This window comes from Motacilla alba, chromosome 6, assembly GCF_015832195.1.
Source record: "Motacilla alba alba isolate MOTALB_02 chromosome 6, Motacilla_alba_V1.0_pri, whole genome shotgun sequence".
Lineage (NCBI taxonomy): Eukaryota > Metazoa > Chordata > Aves > Passeriformes > Motacillidae > Motacilla > Motacilla alba.
In genome coordinates, this window is record NC_052021.1 from 33063939 (window position 1) to 33083839 (window position 19901).

The 19901-nt window shown below is 42.3% G+C and overlaps 2 protein-coding genes across 3 annotated transcripts; one reads left to right on the plus strand and one right to left on the minus strand.

The window, feature by feature from the left end:
• Positions 1-397: 397 nt before the first annotated feature.
• UROS (uroporphyrinogen III synthase) lies at positions 398-11338 on the minus strand. 2 transcript variants are annotated; one of them, XM_038140680.1, is made up of 10 exons: positions 11104-11338; positions 9720-9809; positions 8216-8299; positions 7774-7870; positions 6535-6609; positions 5998-6072; positions 3436-3519; positions 3050-3135; positions 2383-2481; positions 398-1743 (listed from the first exon to the last, which is right to left on the minus strand). In XM_038140680.1, the coding sequence occupies exons 2-10, from the start codon at positions 9780-9782 to the stop codon at positions 1597-1599; spliced, it is 810 nt and encodes a 269-aa protein (XP_037996608.1). In that variant the 5' UTR covers positions 9783-9809; positions 11104-11338; the 3' UTR covers positions 398-1596. The 2 variants fall into 2 exon arrangements, with proteins under 2 accessions (XP_037996608.1, XP_037996609.1); XM_038140681.1 differs by lacking the exon at positions 6535-6609 and having other exon boundaries at positions 11104-11241.
• A 44-nt stretch (positions 11339-11382) lies between these two features.
• LOC119702483 (BRCA2 and CDKN1A interacting protein) lies at positions 11383-19804 on the plus strand. The gene is made up of 7 exons (XM_038140679.1): positions 11383-11674; positions 13172-13246; positions 13736-13816; positions 15194-15286; positions 15804-15991; positions 17153-17330; positions 19439-19804. The coding sequence occupies exons 1-7, from the start codon at positions 11537-11539 to the stop codon at positions 19607-19609; spliced, it is 924 nt and encodes a 307-aa protein (XP_037996607.1). The 5' UTR covers positions 11383-11536; the 3' UTR covers positions 19610-19804.
• Positions 19805-19901: the final 97 nt, after the last annotated feature.

A 19901-nucleotide genomic window follows, 5' to 3' on the forward strand; every position in this document is an offset into this window, starting at 1 on the left:
ATGTGACTCTTGCAATTTATCAGCCATCTCTGGGATTTTGTTTTGGAAAGTGAATGGTTACAGCTATGTTGGAATTGATCAAGAATAGTATTATCTTTTTCAGACTTGAAACTGTGAATAAATGAGAGGATATTTTTAAATAAAAATTTATTTATTAAATATAAACACATCAGTCTGCCTCGTTTTTCTTGGTGGTGACCCTCCTCAGAGCAGCAAACTGCTCAACAGACTTAAAACTATTTGAAAGACAAATTTTTAATTTTTTTAAAAAAGATCTGTAAACTCCAATCAAACACTGAGTGGGGTCTTACCTCAGCACGCAAGGACTCTGGTCTTTTTTGCTAATATGTATTATTTGAAGATAAAATTATCCAGAATATAACATCTGCTGTCCTGATCTTCTTCAAATAAATGTCTTTATTGCATAATAACAGTATAAACCACTTTTCAGAAAGGTAGAAATGTGTTTTACATGCATTCATAGGGAATTGGATAAGCTTTTTAAGATCCCTTCCACCCCAAACCATTCTGTGATCTTCCAGCAGTTTGTGCCCTCCTGAGCTTCCATTTCAGCCTGAGACAGGAAGTGTTTCATTGGCCAAACACGTGTCCTGCTGTGCCCAGTGTGCCTGATGCCCCTACACTCTGGAGTTACTCAGTTTACAGGAACAGAACTTGGCTTCCCTCTTGTTTCAGGAGTGGAGCCTCTCACCTGGATGGAAATTCAGGTCCCATCCTCAGATTGCACCTGAACTGTGCAGCAAACGAGGGTTTCTCTGTTATTCCAGAAGCCTCAGCACTGCTAACAACACAAATGACTTTCAGGAGGATTATAAATGAGTATATTGTGATTCAAATCTCCTGTGAAGCCCCTGGCATTAGCTGGAGGCAGCGTTAGGCTAAATAGGATTATTTTCCCTTCCAGAGATAAACAATTAAAGCATAAACCCCATCCAGAACAGACAACTCTAACACCATTATTAACTCTGATAAGCCAGTTTATTTCCCTGTTCATAAATCCTTCATTACAGGAACAGAAACCAAAAGCTAATTTTGAAGACCCTGTTAGGGTAACAAGGGGCAACAGCTGACCTGAATTACCCCCTCACAGAGCAACTTCCTGCAAGAATTCTCCTGTTCCACTAAGAATCCACAATGAACATTTTTATACAAATAGTTGAAAAGCAGAAAAACAAGCAAACAAGTTTACAAAATGAAATACTTCATTGGAATATGGGGTTTTTCCTACAAAAGAAGATGTGCAAGTAAAACTGATCACACAGAGAAATCCAACCTGAGCTGCGTGCTGGGGGATACCTGAGGTGAGGTGTGGGGCTGATTTCAGTGTTCACAGCTGCTTTTGAAGGATAAAATATTCACAGTGCACACAGGAGGAAAGGGAAGAGCTGGATTCTTCAAGGATGCTGGACAGATTCCAGATTTCTTAAGATATTTAAGTGCAACCTTCTCATACCCATCCCTGACCAGCACAGTGCTTCATAATCCCAAAAACCACATTCTCGCAGGGCAACAGGTCTGCAAATGGGAAAAGCCCTCCTGGAGCAGCACGCTGACCGTGCTGGGCAGGCTGGGCTCTCAGTGGGGCCCGGAGCAGCTGTGTGGGTGCAGGGCTGTGTGGATGGCAGCAGCCAGGTCCTGGGCCGTGGGGCTCCCTGCAGTGCAGCTCACGGCGACGCCGGCGCCTCGCAGGGCCTCCGCTGTGCTGGGGCCGATGGCAGCGAACTGCAGGGACAACATTGAGGATGCTCAGCACCAGCACTCGGCTCTGTGGCCTCTCTCCCAGCTCAGGCTGAAGATTTGCAGCATTAAAAGCCACCTCTCAGTGGAGCTACTCAGCAGTGACTCAGGGAAGATGAGCATTTATCTCGCCATTACAAACACTGAGAGCTCCGAGTCCCACCGAACGGGGAAAAGTGAGAGGAATTTTAATCAGCTGCAGCCTTGTGCAAGCAACAACTCCTCACACCATGGCATCACCAAGGGAAAATGAAGTCTATCCCAGAGGAGAATTGGGCAGGGAAAACATTCCAGGTGAAAACGATTTCTTTTTTAAAATCCACCCAAGGCCACGTTGGATGGGGCTGAAGCAACCTGGTAGTGGAAGGTGTAGTGGAAGGTGTCCCTGCCTATAGCAAGGGGGTGGAACAAGATGAGTTTCAAGGTCCCTTCCAACCCACTCCATTCTGGGATTCTGTAATTCTGTATCATATCATTTGTATTATAAACTGGGGTTTTCTTTAGAGAAATAAACACAAACCAAAGATAAAATCAAGGTTTGCAGTGGTTGCAACAGCCTTTCTATCTCATTTGCCCACCCCAAATTTACTGCCCTTGTATTCCACCATTTGTAAGAGAAGATACCTTGACTCGGTCGATCAAATCCCCTGAAAGCTTCTGGATGTGCTGGAGGCAGAACTTGACACCAGATGGGCTGAAGAACACGACGCTGGCAGGGATCCCCTGGGTGGAAGAAGCAGAGGTTGGCACAGCTCCCTCCCTCCTCCAGCAGCGTGCCAGTGCCTTGGCACATGGGGACAGCACACAGGGCATGGCTCCCACTGCCAGAGGACAGGGACAGATGGGATTTTGGGAAGGAATTGTTCCTTGGGAGGGTAGGCAGGCCCTGGCACAGGGTGCCCAGAGCAGCTGGGGCTGCCCCTGGATCCCTGGCAGTGCCCAAGGCCAGGTTGGATGGGGCTTGGAGCAGCCTGGGACAGTGGAAGGTGTCCCTGCCGTGGCAGGGGTGGCACTGGATGAACTTTAAGTTCCCTTCCCACCCAAACCATTCCATGATTCTGTAATTCTCTGATGGAGGCTCCTAACATGGAAAAACCAGAAGGCCAATATTGAAAAATGAAAAGCAATAATTACTTTTACACAAACTATGTAGGGCAGATTACTCCTGGATTCTGCGGCACACAGCAAAGATGGCCAGTGATATTTCAGTTACACTACTTCAAAAAAGGAATATTCTGGGAGGCATTGTCACCTGCCTCAGAAAATCCCAAACCACATCAGTGTCCAGTACCTGCTGGGAGAAGTAACTGCTCAAAGACTCCTGCAGATCAGGGTGTTGGGCTGTTTGATAAACAGTGAGGCTTTCCAGGGGTATGCCTGCAATCAGGACATGCAGCCATAATTAATTCATTCATTCATTTCTGTTAGTACAGTTCAGCACTCACATCATCCTAACTGCCCTGAAGTGTAACTATTTCAGGCTAAAAAGACACATGAAAGTTCTGTGAAGGATTTGCAGGTCCCAGAGCTGTGGGCAGCCATCCAAGCTCCCAGTGTTTACTCCTGTCCTCTCCTCAGCAAGTTCCACTTTTACTTCTTCCAATTTGGTTCCCAAGCTTTAGATACAACTTTTCTCATCACTGACTAATTAAAACGGGTCTCCAGGGGAAGTTCAACCTTTTTCTCTAAGCACTGTAGGAAGTACTTCTCTTTTCAGGGCTCCACAAGGAAATAGGAGAGCTGAGGAATTGGGTTTCTCTCCTGTAAACACACAAACAAGAACTTTAATTAACTCAGGCCTTTAATAAAGAGTAAATGTGATTTAATACATTTTAAAGGTATCAAATGCTGATTTATCAAACGCCTCACCACAGACACAGCTCTGAGCTAACTGAAAACATCTGCAGCCCCAATTCACAGGACAGGCTACTTAGCAGGAACATTAAAAATATTCCATAACTAGAATGTGAACACTGGCTAAAAAGAGAACTTCCTTTGTACAAGGGCAAGGGGAATAGAAATGCACTTTATCTCCTCCTCAGCACTACCTGCCTCCATTTGATATTGAAAATCTGTCCCACTCAATAAATGACAGAGCTCTCCATAAAAGAATATTCAGGCAGACAAAGGAAAGGACAATAGTGTGCTGGAAGGTTTTGGTCTATCTGTAATTCCATTTTCTTAATTCCCCAAGGAAAAAGGATTCTGGTTGCAGTGCTGGGGTGAGAGTGGATATCCTCACTGGCTTTTGTCAAATTAGGAATTTAACAGCAGACTTGCTTTGCACAGCTTTTGCCTTTTCTATAAATAAGACACACTCAGAGAAAATTTCCAGATTAAATTCTGCACAGGTTGATACAGCTTTGGATTCAGCTTTCCAAAGAAATGAAATTAATTTGCTATTAATTCAGATGTATTTTTAATACATTTTTAAGAGACAATTACTGAGAATAAATGTTTTTAAGTGCTGGAAGGAGATTGTTGATTTATGCAAGCAGACTTTCTTCAGGGATAAAAAAAAAAAGGGCAGCAGAGTGAAAATCAAATGGAAAGACCCTTGCAGGAGTCAACCCAGACACACCTGAGTGTTCTGACTGCACACTGAGGTTTTATTAGAAACCAGATATTCTTAAATTAAAATTAAAAATTAGAGGAAGAATGAACTCGGCTCAGAATGTAAAAAAGAATTTAAAATTAAATAAAATTGGAATGTTCCAGCATCAATTCTCCTGCAAGTCGTGGCAGTTATTTGAAATGTCAGTGTGATACCTGTAAACAAACACCAATTCTTTTGGCACAGAAAAATTCCTTGGTAGGCCTGAACAAGACATCAAGGACTGGGATCTCCTGCTGCTGTAGGCAAATATTCGCCTTGAGAAGAGTAAAGCCAGACTGTCTTGGGGTAATTTCCTTTATTTCCCATCCCTTAAACTGAATTGGGTGCCAAAGCACAAAAGGTGACGACAAAAAAAAATCTCATTATTTCAGCTTTTGTTTGTATTCTGGCAATAACCCCTCATGATAGAAGAAATTCAGAACTATGCTTTTCATTCACTTCTTCATGCACAAACAAAAATGAATTTATACATAATAGGGAACGTGAGATAATTTCATCTGTACTTCCAGGGTTGTTATAAAGCACCTGATCAGCTGAGAGCATTTAAATATGCACAGCCCAGTAAATCCTGGGGGATATTTCTATGTCTCAACAACAAACAGGCTCCAGTGACTGAAATTCACTGCTTGGGTAGTTATTTCACCTCCATACAACACAATAAACAGGTATTTCTCCTGTCTTTCAGCTCAAAAAAAATCCCTGGCAAATATTAATTCATTGCCAAAGTAGATTTTCCAGCACTAAAAATCAGCTGAAACCTTTCTTTGCTTTAATGCATTTGCTGAAGAGGGGAGATGGGTTATTCTTCACTCATGACATATTCCTGCTGTATTTTTAATTTTCAGAATTTATTATTGGATCTTGTGTTGGCAACTCTCATTTTTATCATTAAATATTCCCTGGGGCTAAAGTATTTTATTTGCCAGTGAATTAGAGAGCACTGTGCCCAGCAAAAACAATCCTTTCCAGCTCCCATCCCATCTTTCTTTTCCCTATAAATCTCTGCAGCTGGGCAGACTTTGCTCAGCAGCTCTCTCCCATCTGTACAAAAACTCTTTTCACTGCTTCTACTGAGCCATCCCCTCAAAAAATAAACAGCTCCTAAGTCTAAAAATCTTCCTTCTTGCTACTGGAAATTTTAACAACTTGGAGTAAAACCAGAAGAAGTCAGCACACAGACTTTTCAAATTCCCCAATAATCTGATAATAGGTTGAGAAGAGTTACAGATTTAACCATAAAAAAATGGTTAAACAAAACTTAAAGCAATTTAATTTCTTCAAAACCACTCAGTTTTGGTGCTGAGAACCAGAACCCTCTGCAACCAGAGTAATTTTGGGGAAAGTCACCAGCATTTAAATCTTCTGATTTAGCAGCAATTTCCAATTATTACAGCTCTGATCTTCCACTAAAAATAAACTTTTTCCTGCTGGCTCCTATAGCATTTATTAATTAACTAGAGGGTCTGAGATTACATGTAAATTAGTATCTTGTATATGTATTTTGAAGTATTTTTGCCTCACTATGCACTTGATTTTACCTCAAGGAAATTCTAAAATGATGGAAGGGATCTTAATTTATTTAGGATTACCTCAATTTAACTCCCAACATTTTAGCCACTTACTTGAACAAATATATTCAGCTAATTTCTCAGCATTTCCAGCCTTTTCTCCTTGTGGAACAAGACCAATTTCTTCCACTAGAACCAAAAGCAGCAAAGAAAAAACCAAGGAAAACAATGAGAGCAATTCAGATTTCCTGCCACAGAACCCTGGGATGGAAAGGGGGGCACACAAATAATTTGTGCACCATCTCAACCAGGTTAGAATCCCTTTCATCCAATTCCACTTCCAGAAGCAATGACAAAACCACATTCAAATTAAGAACAAATGGGTTTCTCTCCTGTTTTGATCCAATTTTTCAAGCAGTGACCATCACAGTAGAACAAAAGCAGCAGAAATCCAGAGGCTGGATCAGATCCATGGATGTCCTCGGCTGCAGCACGGATAATTCTAATGGTTACATAATTACCTCTCTTCCAAATTAACCAGTTTAAAAGTTCAATTTCTTCCTCAGCACCCTTGAACAGGAGCTCCTCCTCCAAAAATTGTACTTACAAGTCAGATTTAGCCACTTTTTCTTTCTTTAAACCCCAGCTTACCTAAAGAAGCTGTAGCTTTTCCTACCACATATGTTGGTTTGATATTCCACATTTGTTTAAGAGAATTTGACCAGGCTGAAAAACATTAAATTATACTAAATTAAATGAAATTTAAGCACATGGTAACAGAATGTGAATGATAAACATCTATTTGGATTTCTGTTTAATCCACACATGCAGCAAAATGATAATCATAACTCAAACTCCACTACACATTCAGCAAATCTGGATGTACAAATCCTAATGGATCAAAACAGACACACCAAGGGTTTTTACTGTCTTGTTTTAACCAGAGCAGCACAGGACTGAGTTTTTTCTGGGACTACTAGGAGTGAAAAAAGAAATACAACTACAACAGTAAAAATAAAAATCAGAAGTAAAAATACAAGGATTTACTGCCTTTGAGAGGAACCCAAACAGGAACTACAGGCTGAATTTTATTATTAAAACATTTATTTTTGCAAAAGTCCTAATCAAGATTAGGGATGGAATTTAGAGATTACTTTTGACCTAAAATCTTCACAGATTGTCCTCTGCTGCTGCAAATGCTCCAATAAGCTGAGAGTCTCAGTGCATTCACTGCTTACTCCAGGGTGTAACCTTCCTCACAGGACACTGATTTGTCCACAGCCCAAAAACGGAGCAGGTGAAGCAGAAACTCCATGCCAGAATCACCCAAGGTAAGAATTTGGGAGAGTTTACACGGATTTGGCATTTCATTGTGCTGGGTATTTCTATTTAGCAGGATTCTTCCTCACTCCTCATCTCTTGGCTTTGATGCCTCAGCACTTCTTCACCATTTTTTAGCTAATAATTAATTCACTTGAGAAATTTCTTATTCAAGACAGAGAACCCCCTTTTTCGGCAGCATTTTATATGAATTAGACAGGCACAGAAGTGATGGCCAGTTTTTATGAGATTATTTTTTCCAGGGAGGAAAGCAGGCAGCAAGCAAACCAGGCACTGCAGCAAAATATTCCCTCTGCATGAGAGAAGCAGAGCTGGCAAAGCTCTCACTAATCAGTAATTTGCACCAAAAGCTCCTTTCCTTCATTTTTCAGTGTACAACTCAGTGTAGCATGAGCCCTTTCTGATGCTAAAAGAATTAGGAAATTAAGGTTTTTTTTAAAAAAAAATCATGCTCCAAATATCTACTGGTGGGTGAAATAAAATTCATTAAAGTCCAAACTTCACAAGGTGCTGGAAGAAAAAGACCCAGGAATATTAATGTGTACTTACCCTCTTTTTTACTCTTCTCTTTTAAACATATCTTGATGGCTTCTAATGCTCTTGGGCTGGTAAAAACTAGGCCCCCATAGCACTCTGGATGGGAAAGCTATTTAGAAACAGTAAATTTAGGAAATAAAAAAAAATAATTATAAATTAATTTTAAAAATCAGTTGATCAATGATTTATAACCTTGTGGCAAACAGAACAGCTTCAATAACTGCCTGAAATGCCCCAACACTTGTGACAATTTACAATTTAAATGTGAATTCTGTCTGACCAATTTAATTCTTTAACAAGCAAGGGCAAGGTCCTTGATGCTGTACATGACATTTTACTGTACAAAGCTGGTTGTGGCAACACAAAAAGAGGAACTAGACAGAGAACGATTAAATGGGATCTTGGCAACAAAATCCTGCTGGAAATAAGACAACTGAAAGAATATCAAACTTACCTTCCCAAATAAGCTGTCAAGAGACGTGAATTCAAATGACAAAACTGGGATCAATGTTGCTTCCAAGCTGTATGATCCTAATTCCTATCAAGAAAAGGTTTGCAGCTCTTGAAATAAATTCCAAACAGCATTTTTGCTTTTTTCAAAGAGCTGACTAAGTCAGCACAAGCATTCTCTTTGCTAAAGCAAGATAAAAATGCATTTTATTGCCTTTCCCTGGTAAATCTAGTTTGGATTTGTTAATTACTTAATATTACAAGATTTTATTAAACAAACAGCTGTGGGACTGTGACCTTCTGAGGTACAGGAGACACCAGCACAAAACTCTGAAGTCCCCAAGTGCCCACCCAGTCCTGCAAATATCCCTGTGCATCTCTGTAATTCTGCCAATAGGTTTCTTCTGAAGAAATAATCCTCCTTTATTGTGGGAACCCAGGACATCCCTCTGGGTGCCCTGGATGGCCAGAGCCGCTGGCAGGGGGCTCTGAGACCCTGGCAGCAGCCAAAGACACACGTGGGGTTTGGATCTGAGCCCGTGGAGCAAATCACCAACTCTGTATGGAGAATCACAAGCCACACACACAAGTTCAGGTATTGCAGTAGAAGCAGTCACGGAGTGAAAGGAAGGGTTTCTGAGTGCTGTACAGGGGGGTTTGAGCCTTGTACGCAGGGGTCTGAGTTTTGTACTTGGGGTCAGGGGTTCTAAGATGGAGGGATCTGGGTGTGCCCTGTCCTCCTTCTTTCTCCTTCCCAGCCTCCATGTCTTTGGTGATGTTGGCACTCACAGATTGGTTTAGAGTAGAAAGTCACCATTCAATATAGACAGTAGACATTGGGGGAAAGTACAAGCATGGAACATTAATGTGTGATATAAAAGATGGCAGCAGCCCCTGGGAGGGCAGTGTGCCTTTGTCTGAGCTGCTGAACGGGCCACAGCAGCTCAGGAGAAGAATCTTTTAGATAACCAACAATAAACAACCTTGAGACCAGACAACAGAGGACTGCTGAGTCTTTCTTTGAAGGCACGGGTTGGAAGAGGGACTTTTCCATCTTTCGGGGTCACCCCAATCCGGGGGTGAGACCCCACACTTTATCAGGAATTCTTCCTCTCATCAGTGAGATTTACTCACACAACCAAGGGCAGGAACAGAAGGGACTCCAGCAACAGGTAACCTTTATTTCACACCACATTCCCAGTAAAAATACAAAGGATTTCTGTAATCTTTATTCTGCCCATATGAACATAATCAATACTAACTAATTCAAATGAAGCTGGTTTAATACCAGTACTTTGCTGAGAGCTTTACAATGAATTCAGTACAAATGTCCCATAATTAATACCATTTTTTGCAGGAAGAGCTATTTTAAAAGTATTTAAGATACTTTTTCTCTCAGCATAATTTCAGACATACACTCCTAATTTTGATTAAGCCCCTGGAAACAGTTACATTCACACTTAATAAAGAAGTGACACTTTTTTTTAGTTTCCTCAGCATTTACTCACTTTAATATAAGGATCTGGTCCCGAATCTTTGTCTTTGGGATCCTTCAGCAGCAGAACCTTCATTGTTCACCAAGGAAGCACAGCAGAACCCTGAAATAAAGAATGGAATTTATCTTAATTAGATCTAGAGGAGTTTTTGACTCGAACAGAGACTTTAGCAGCTCCAAGAACTGGGCTGTAGCAGTTGTACTGCTCCCTGCACAGTGAGCAAGCAGTTATTGTGCATTCCCCAGGCAGGAGCACCCACCCTGATAAGGGCAGAAAATAATATGCTGCCTTTAGATAACACTGCTCAAAGGAGAGGCTCTAGTGAAACTCATCAAGGGGAACACATTTTAAAGAATATTTTGTAAAAGCAGCAGCAGGCCCTACAATGCCAGCATGTTCTGCAACTGAATCAGCTCCTATCTACAAAAATATTATTTATTCTGTTAATTTCCATGCTATTTTCACACTCTGCTCATCAAAATGAATATGCAAAGATACTGATTTTATTTAATATATGTGTGTCTATATACACACATTTACACATCTATAATAATATAGATAATAGCCATATGCTTTCTCTGATACTCTAGCAAACAAGGCAGGACTGAAAACATCTATTCTGCCATAAAAATGGAAGATGAGACTTCAGTTCCTTACAAGCTTTGGTGCTAAACTCAAAGTTACAAAAGTAAGCAAATACATGAATAATACAAACAGAAATCCACTCTCTAAGTGCATATTTACCCCAATTACCAGTGTAGTATTTTCCTGACAGATCACACACATAGGAAAATTCATCTCCCTCTAAATTCTCTCCCTGGATATCAGTATTCAAATTTTAGCAATGACCTAATGGCTCCCAGAGCAAACACAGCTTTAAAAAACAAAACAAAAACCAAAACCCAACCAAACAAAAAACCTCAAACCAAAACAAAATAAAAACCCGCACAGATGTGTTTGAGGCTTTAAAGGAAATGTGAAAATCTGAGCCTACATGAAGCACGTTCTTAAAGCTGGAATCACATCCCAAGGCTCGGCGCCTTGCATTTCTTCTGGCTGGTAACAGCGAGTGCCCAGCGCTCTTCTTTCCATGGCCTCATTACCAGCTCATTCCTTCATTAATTAGACACAAAGTGTTAAATGGAACACGTTCCATGTGTCCAGCCTTGATCACTAATGAGCATTCCTTCAGTGCTGAGGATATCTGAACGCGTTTTCCCGGCTGGCATGTTTTACACACACAATCACGTTGTGCTTACGGCGCTCTCCCTGTCACCCTTCTCTGCCGTTTGTCTGGAATTATCCAGGGAATTCGGGCCGGGGACACGATTTTTAGAGCGAGCAGCCAGATTCCTGCTTTAATTAGCAATTTTCACTAAGGCTAGTTTTTACTTACAGTAATTTTCGCTAATGTCGGAGATGCTCAGGCACTCTGTTCCTTTCAAAGCACAGGATCCCGGGATCCCTGAGGCTGGAGCAGCCTCCAGGGTCACCGAGCCCGAGCTGTGCCCGATCCCCCCCGCGTCCCCAGCCAGCCCTGAGTGCCACCTGCAGGGATGGGGACTCCAAACCGCCCCGGGCAGCCCGAATTAACGCGGGACCACCATTCCCATGAAGGAATTCCCTTTGGAAGGAAGTGACACCACAGCACGAAGAGGAAATCCGGCTGAGCGGGGACAGGGGCGGTGCGGGCCGCGCCTCCCCCCTCAGGCTCCGCGGCTGCCGGGCCCCTCCGCGCTCGGCGAGCGCTGCCTGCCCCTCGCTGTCGCGACATTCGGCGACATTCGGCGACATCCCGCGCCCACACCGCCCTTCCGCCGAGCCGTGCCATGGCCACGCCGGCCAAGCGCCGGGCGCGGGGCCCCGCCGGGGAGCAGGGCTCCCACAGCGGCTCCGGCAGCTCCGAGGGCTCCGACAGCGGCTCCGAGAGCTCCGGGTGCTCGGACTCGGACGAGCCCATCGCTGAGGTGAGCGGGACCGGCCCCGCACGGCTCCCGCCCGCCTGGGATCGGCAGGGAGCGTTCGGGAAGGGCTGGGGAAGGGATTGTTGTCAGGGGATATTCGGGAAAGGACTGTCAGGGGATGTTGGGGAAGGGCTGGGGAAGGGATTGTTGTCAGGGATGTTCGGGAAGGGCTGGGGAAGGGTTTGTGCCCCTGCGAGGCCCAGCGGGCGCTGGGTGCGTGTCCTGAGGGAGCGCAGGGAACGCGTCCCTGTGGGCCGGAGAGCCGAAGTGTGTTCGTTGCGTTGTTGTTGGAAGTTTTTAAATTTTTAGCTGTTTTTCAAATGTTGGGGCCCCGAGGTCTCAGCTGTACAGCTCCCCAGCCCTTGGTGTGTCTGCTCAGGTGCGGGGCTGAAGGCGGCTGCTTGGAAATGGTGCTGTCAGCACAGAGGATTAGCTCTTTTATTCTTTTCTGCTATGTTTTATTATAAAAATTAATTTGCTTCCTTTTATTGTAGAATCCCAGAATAGTTTGCTTTGGAAAGGACATTAAAGCCCATCCAGTTCCACCCCCTGCCATGGCAGGGACACCTTCCTCTATCCCAGGGTTTTCCAAGCCCCCTCCAGCCTGGCCTTGGGCACTTGCAGGGATCTAGGAGCAGTCTGTGCAAGTTTCTCCTGAATTTTGCTGCCTCCCAAGGGATTGTGTTCCTGTTTTCTGCATTGCAAACAGGTCTTTAACACTGTTCTTCCACTGGACAGCAAAGGCCATGACCTCTATGAGAGATTGGAGAGAGTTCTGAGGCTGAATGGTGGCAAAAAGTGAGGCTGAGTTGTTGAGGTGACTCAGGAGGTATAATTGAAACTGGCAATTAAAAGGCAAAATAACTTTGAATGATCTTGAACAGTGGAATAGGTTGGTGTGACTTTTAATTTTGAATACCAGTAAAAATTTTGGTAGACACACATTTGTTCTGGAAGGAGAAGCAGCCGTTCCCATTGTGGCTGCTGCACAGCCTGGGTCTCATCATTTGCAGAGTTCCACAGAGGGGTTAATGATGCCACGGAGATTTGGGAAAACAGCAGGAGTGTGGGTTTGGATGTAATTATTTAAATGTCTGCAGCAATCTTCACCTTTAGCTAAGGTGTTAGACCCCAATCCTGAAGTTGCCAGGGTTTAACTGCCTGGGTCAAGCCTCTCCCCAGGAAGAGTGTGTGGATACAGAAGCTGTAATCGTGTGAACAAATGGCAGGAGCAAAGCATTAAAGGTTTGTTCATGGCACAGTTGGTGGGTCACTTTTCAAAAGTTACTTTCACAGACCACTCATTGATATCATGCTGCTCCACTGATGTTCTCTAAAGGTCACAGGAGAAATGATAACAATTGCTGAGATTACTGCAAGGTGGAAATAAGTTCTGTTTCTGCCGTTTGCCGTTATTGTCTTCAAGTTTCTTGCAGTTTAGCTTTGTTCTGATAAAACTTCTTGCCAAGTGTGTGTGATATTCTCTGTTTTACTCCACAGGAAGTAAATGTTGAATTTGAGGCACATTCCATATCAGACAATGACTATAATGGGATAAAGAAGTTACTACAGCAGGTACTGTGGCTACTTGTCATCTTGGTTGATACATCTATTGATAAATAATATCTAAGGAGCTGTGCAAAGGCATCAGTTCACATTCTCTGTATTGATTTAGAGCTTTTCTATATTACTTTGCTTCCTTTTGTTAGATAATCCCAGAGTAGTTTGGGTTGGAAGGGACCTTAAAGCCCATCCAGTGCCGCCTCCTGCCATGGCCAGGGACACCTTCCACTGGCCCAGGTTGCTCCAAGCTCCATCCAGCCTGCCCTTGGACACTTCCAGGGATGGAATAGCCACAGTTTTCAGATCATACCAAACTCCACAGGGTACCAGGGTGAAAATATCAGCATGTGGAAGGTGCAGGAGCAAGCACCTCCAGCTGATTGTTAGTTTTTGCAGTATTGTAATGGAGGAAGATAAATAAAAATCTCACTCTATTTTCTGTTAAGTGGTCCGTGAGATACCCTCAGTGCCTGAAAGTTAATACTTGTTTCCTTCTTCCAGTTGTTTCTAAAAGCTCCTGTTAACACTGCTGAATTAACTGATATATTAATACAACAGAACCATATTGGGAGTATTATCAAGGTAAGACAGGTATTATATTTGTAATGCTTTCTTTGGTAAAATGACATTATTTCTGTATTTCAGAAGGGGATCCTGTTATTTGTGTGCTTTCTTTATTTTTCTGCTTTAAGAATAATTTTTCTATGGGAACTGGCATTTTCCATGCCTACTTTCAAGCAAAGAATGAATTTGATGTGCTGTTATTGCTGGTTTCTTTTTTCATATGGAAAGCTTTTCCCTCCCTGAATTTCAGTGTAGCAATGCTGAAAATGCAATGGAGAGGTTTGTTACCATCTCCACAAGAAACAGGAGTTTGTGACTTTCCTGCAAAGACACAGCTCTTTGTCTCCCTCCCTATCAAAGCTTTGTTGCTCTGTGCTTGTCAAGACATTCCAGGTTTACTGCACTGGAAACTGAAGGAAATTGGTTTTGTTTAAGTTATTGCCATCCCCTGGGCTGAGATGCTGCTTATTAAACGTGAGCTATCAACCTTTAGTGCCTTTCAGAGGACTCTGTTGTAGGAGATGCACGACCTGGCCCTCTCTAAAGCTGCCTCTGAGCACACCGAGGTGTTTGGTGGTGCAGCAGAATTTGCAGTTTGTGTTTGTGTGGGGTCTCACCCCCGGATTGGGGTGACCCCGAAAGATGGAAAGGTCTCTGCTCCAACCCGTGCCTTCAAAGAAAGACTCAGCAGTCCTCTGTTGTCTGTTCTTTAGGTTGTTTATTGTTGGTTATCTAAAAGATTTTCTTCCTGAGCTGCTGTGGCCCGTTCAGCAGGTCAGACAAAGGCACACTGCCCTCCCAGGGGCTGCTGCCATCTTTTATATCACACATTCTGTGTTACATGTTTATACATTTTCCCCAATGCCTACTGTCCATATTGAATGGTGACTTTCTACTCTAGACCAATCTGTGAGTGCCAACATCACCAAAGACATGGAGGTCGGGAAGGAGAAAGGAGGAGGACAGGGCACACCCAAATCCCTCCATCTCAGAACCCCTGACCCCCATGTACAAAACTTGGACCCCTGCATACAAGGCTTAAACCCCCCTGTACAGCACTCAGAAACCCTTCCTTTCACTCCGTGACTGCTTCTACTGCAATACCTGAACTTGTGTGTGTGGCTTGTGATTCTCCATACAGAGTTGGTGATTTGCTCCACGGGCTAAGATCAAAACCCCACGTGTGTCTTTGGCTGCTGCCAGGGTCTCAGAGCCCCCTGCCAGCGGCTCTGGCCATCCAGGGCACCCAGAGGGATGTCCTGGGTTCCCACATGTTTGTACAGATTTCCTCAATGGTTTTCATCTGCTGATACCTCCTGGAAAGAAAAACAACTTTTGCTACAGAGTGGAAATAGAATGTCAATATGAGTTGTTGCTTTTCCTTTCATTCAACAGCAAGCAGAAGTGCAGGAAGACAGTTCTGATGATGAAGAAGATGATGATGAAGTATTTGGTTTTATAAGCTGCTTGAATTTAACAGAAAGGAAGGTTGGTATTCCTCAGTAACATCTAGTTATAAATGTTAGCAGCAGTAATAAATGAGACTGCATCCTGTGTAACAGGCCTGGACAGCTGGACTTGGAACCCTGGAATTTGGAACAGCAGGATTTGGAATTCTGCTCTGGAGGACTGGGGTGATAAAACTTGAAGTGGCTTGGCTTTTTGGGTCAAACGTGAAGCAGAGATTGGAACAGAGAGTTAAAACTGGGCCTAGTAATTCCAGCATAAATGAGCTGTCAACCTCTTGTATTTCTTCCCTTGGATATTCTGTAGTTTGGAGTTTTGCTGTGGTGTTGCAGTTCCTTGTTCCCATCGCTTCAGCAGCTTTGTTTGCCCTCAGCCTTAGGGCTGGAGAATGATTTCCAAGCAGTTGTGCAGTGCTTTAGGGGCTGCTGAGGGAAATTGCCACCAGGCCTGTAGGAGGTTCCCTCAAAGGTGACATTCAGGGTTTTCTTGTGTAAACAGTTGTTGTATCAGGTAAAGGAAATGCACTTCTTGCTTGCAGGGCACCCAGTGTGCTGAGCAAATCAAAGAGCTGCTCCTGAGTCGCTGTGAGCAGAGCTGTGAGCAGCGTGTGGTGGAGCAGCTGAGTAAACTCCTCAACGACAGCACAAAGCCTGTGGGGCTCATCCTGAGTGAAAGGTTCATCAATGTCCCTCCACAGATTGCTCTGCCCATGCACCAGCAGCTCCAGTAAGTTTGTTTATTTTTTTTTCTTGCATGATGCTGAATGGTATTTTTCATCATATTTTTCAGAATTCTTACATACATAGAGCTGTGTTAAGGCAGTTGATGCTGTAGATGTGAGTAAAGCATGAACAAAAAAAATATTATCTCATATATGGTCTTTAGTTAATTTTTAATTTTTTAATATCTTTATAAAGGTCCACAACTCTCTCATATTCTGAAGAGAATATAATTTGAGAACATGTGCTGTTCTACAGAAATAGCTGTGTCTATGTTGCAGTTTATCCTTGTGTTGCAGATTATTTTCACAATGATGTAGGAAAATTTAAAAATGAGAACTCTTTTAGCAGCTTGGGTGTTTCTGTTGCTGTGCTAATGTCTGGCTCAGGAATGGGAGATTTGGACTGAGGGAAAGGATTAAAAGGGGAATTAGTTTTGACCCATGTAAATATGCAGTGTTTTGATTAGTTTCAGGTAATGAAAAAGCAGGTGAAGTGCTGGTTGATCTCTGCTAATTCATGGATTATATCAAAAGCTGGGTGAATGTAAATAAATTAATTCACTGAAACACAGCATTGCATTATTTTAGTGCCACTCTGAGAGCTGGGAACAAGGAAGTTTTGTTGGATAAGGAACCAGTAATAGAATGGAGATCATCTCTTTTTCTTCTTTCATTTTTTGCCTTCTTTCCTCTCATGTGAGATGAGATTAGAAGTCAGATTGAGGTCACCACAAATACAGCACTTGTCACAGCTCAAATTCAGATCTCAGCCTCTTTGTCTTAAAGGTTTTGGAGTGACAACATGTTGAACACAAGGGTGAGCAAGAGTATTTTCTGTCTTTTCAGTTACAGTCCTCGAGGAAGTGATGATGTGATGTATTTTTAAGGAGAGTTGCACTTAGAATCATTGCACAGACACTGCCATGAACAGGATTCTGGGGAAAAAAGGGTTATCCTGTGAGCTGAGGAAAAACATCCACATTTTTATAGTTTAAAGGATAAATAGTATGTTGAAGTACCAGGAATGCATCTGCAAAATTGATTTTCTGAGATAGTCATAAAAGAATAGGCTGCAATTTGAATATCCTTTCTATACCACTACATTATAAGGTTAGGTTATGTGCTTGTTTGGGATTGAAGCTGTGTAAACATTTATTCCTCTTTAGGAAGGAGCTGACTGAGGCACAGAGAACAAACAAACCCTGTGGAAAGTGCCACTATTACCTCCTCATCAGCAAGACCTTTACAGAAGCCACAAAGAGCAATTCCAAGAGGAAGGAAGGGAGGAATCAGCCAAAGGAGGAATTAATGTTTGCAAATGCAGAGGAAGAATTCTTTCATGAGGTAACATGATTATTTAATTTAAAATGCTTCTTTTTCTTCATATCATCAACAAGAGATGTTTCACCTCAAACTCAAGGAGAGCTTTTATCAAGATGATCACAAATACTTTAAAATTAAATCCAGAGTGTTTTGGAGTAGTGTTGAGAGAGGAACAATCAAGCTCTTTTTGTGTATTGATTTATCCTGGGTACCTGTTACTTGCAGAAAATGCTTGGAATAAAAACTTATGGAGATCCTAAGAGGTGGCTCTTGCTTACCTTTTCTTTCTCCATTCTACTCAGGGCAAGTATATAATAAAAAGTGGTGAAACACTGAGATGAAAATATTATTTCACATTTCCTAAGGCAACCTGGCCACACAGTTCTGCTCCCAAGCCAGATCAGGTGAGGGGAGAATGCAGGAAATTAAATTTAAGATGTGCTTTGAAATGCAAAGAATTTTTCATGGATTTTTTTTTTTTTTTTTTTTGTTCCCAAAGCTTTAGAACCATTTTTATACAATATCATTACTTTGTCAAGAGGCTGTTATTTCTCATTTCTGGCAGTGCCTGCAGGGCACTGTGGGGCTTGCACATGCATGGGGTGGTTAATGGCAAAGGTTCCTGTGTGGAATCATTCTGACAGAGGCTCTGATAGGGCTGTAATTTTATTTTTTGGGAATGAGAGAAATGTAAGTGGGGGAATTCACTGGTAGCTGTAGGGAATTGTGTTGTAGCCTCTGTGCAGCAGCAAGTTGTGGATTTTGTTTTTGTGTTCCTGCCACAGCAGCTGGAACAGCTGAAGCTGAACTCTGTGTAAAATGTTACTGAAAAGCTGCTGGGGAGAGGCTTGTGAAGCTCGTGTGTCCATGGGTGTTCTGTTGTAGAAGGCCCATTTTGTATTTATTTATCTCAGCTTTGTTATTTATTAAAGGCTAATTGTGTGCTTTCATCTAACCTCCAGTAAGTCTCAGCTCAAAAGGATAGACTCAAGCTGAGCATGTTTTTCTTTTTAACAGTCTTTCCAGTGTTTGAAAAAAAATTCATTTTAAACATTATGTAGGGTATTAAATGAAATGTCTCTCTGTACTTAATAATGTGTGTGTTAAATTAGTGCTGAGTGTCTGTCCTCCTGATCAACATAATGTTAATTAGATTGCCATAAAATAGCACTAAATGTGGTGAGGCACTTGGAGCCATATCAAACTGAGAGCAGCCTTTTCCTGCACTTGGCACTGCCCTGGGCTTCATTCTGCTCCTTGAAGTTATAACCAGAAAATCTGTTATAACCAGACTTGGAATTGATTAAAGGTGCTCAAATTGTTCTTGAGCAAAGCCACTCAGTTAGTGTGGTAATTCATCCAAAATGAGATTTAAAGCCTTGATATATTGTTAGTGGAAAGCAAGCCTAAAAGGAGAGTGGATTTTAATTTTCCCCCAAAGGGAAGGAATCAGGTAAGTTTTCTACTCGATGGTTCAGCTCAGAGTTCTTCATCTGACTTGTGTGTGAGCTAGAAATATTCATTAGCTTGTTTTTCTGATCCATCAGGGATTTTGTCTAAGAAAGCTGATGAAGAGGGACTTTTTGTATGGGGTTTATATCCCTGCAAAGAAATCATGCACAGAAATCATACAAATCCAGACACCTGCCTGAATAGATCATCCAGTTGCTCCAGCCATCTGGAACCTTTCCAAGAGCTTTCTGAAATTCTCCTCACGATTCATTTGGTGCCCATCCCCTAATGTTTGATTTCCACTCATATTCTTACAGATCTGTTAATTCTTAGGACTCTGGGCAGTTTCAAGAGTAGGCCCTGAAAGCAGCAGAGCCTCAGAACATTGATTTTTTTTTTCCCTCCCTCCTAGGTTGTTTCTCTGATCCCAAACTATAATGGTAGCAATCATTATAGAATTTAATATGGGTTATATAAATTCTTTGAAAAGAAAACGTTTGTTTAAAATACTTCAAATAGTGGATTTTTTGGTTGTTCTTTTTGGTGGACACTTCAAGAGGGAAAAAACTTAATAAGCGTGGGCAAACAGGTTCATTATTTTCACTTTGTTTGGATGATGTATTATCTTCATGCTAATTAAACATTTTAATCTGAGTGCTTTTGTTTCTGTTGTTTAGAAAGCCCTTCTGAAATTCAACTACTCTGTGCAAGAGGAAAGTGACACCTGTCTGGGTGGCAGATGGTCCTTTGATGATGTACCCATGAAGCCTCTGAGGACAGTTATTGTAGTTCCAGCTGATGGAATCCATGGAATTATGGATAAACTCAAAGATTATCTCTCACTCTGAGCTCCCCTGCAAACACCAGGTTTTTACAGAGCAGCCGTGCAGGACTGTGACCTCACACTATTTGCAGAGCTGCTGTTGAGTCAACGGTTTTGTACAAGCAAATATATCACCAAATGAATATTTTTAAATACTGCATCTTATTTTACTTTGATATCATCGTGAAGCAGTCAATAAAAACCCAGTGTCAAAAGAAAACCTGAATATCTGCTCAATGTGTTTTCAACCAAAGCTAAATCACTTGGTTTTGTTCCAAAACAATGCCTGCAACTCCTTTTCTTGAGAAAAGTGCTTT

Bases quoted from the DNA above. Each gene is read 5' to 3' on its own strand.
- UROS (XM_038140680.1), bottom strand. From the start codon at position 9,782: ATGAAGGTTCTGCTGCTGAAGGATCCCAAAGACAAAGATTCGGGACCA. The intron at 3,520-5,997 runs GTAAGTGGCTAA...GTGTGTTTACAG, and splicing joins AGCTGAATATATTTGTTCAA to GAGAGAAACCCAATTCCTCA. The intron at 1,744-2,382 runs GTATCTTCTCTT...TTGTCCCTGCAG, and splicing joins ATTTGATCGACCGAGTCAAG to TTCGCTGCCATCGGCCCCAG.
- LOC119702483 (XM_038140679.1), top strand. From the start codon at position 11,537: ATGGCCACGCCGGCCAAGCGCCGGGCGCGGGGCCCCGCCGGGGAGCAG. The intron at 15,992-17,152 runs GTAAGTTTGTTT...ATTCCTCTTTAG, and splicing joins CCCATGCACCAGCAGCTCCA to GAAGGAGCTGACTGAGGCAC. The intron at 17,331-19,438 runs GTAACATGATTA...TCTGTTGTTTAG, and splicing joins AGGAAGAATTCTTTCATGAG to AAAGCCCTTCTGAAATTCAA.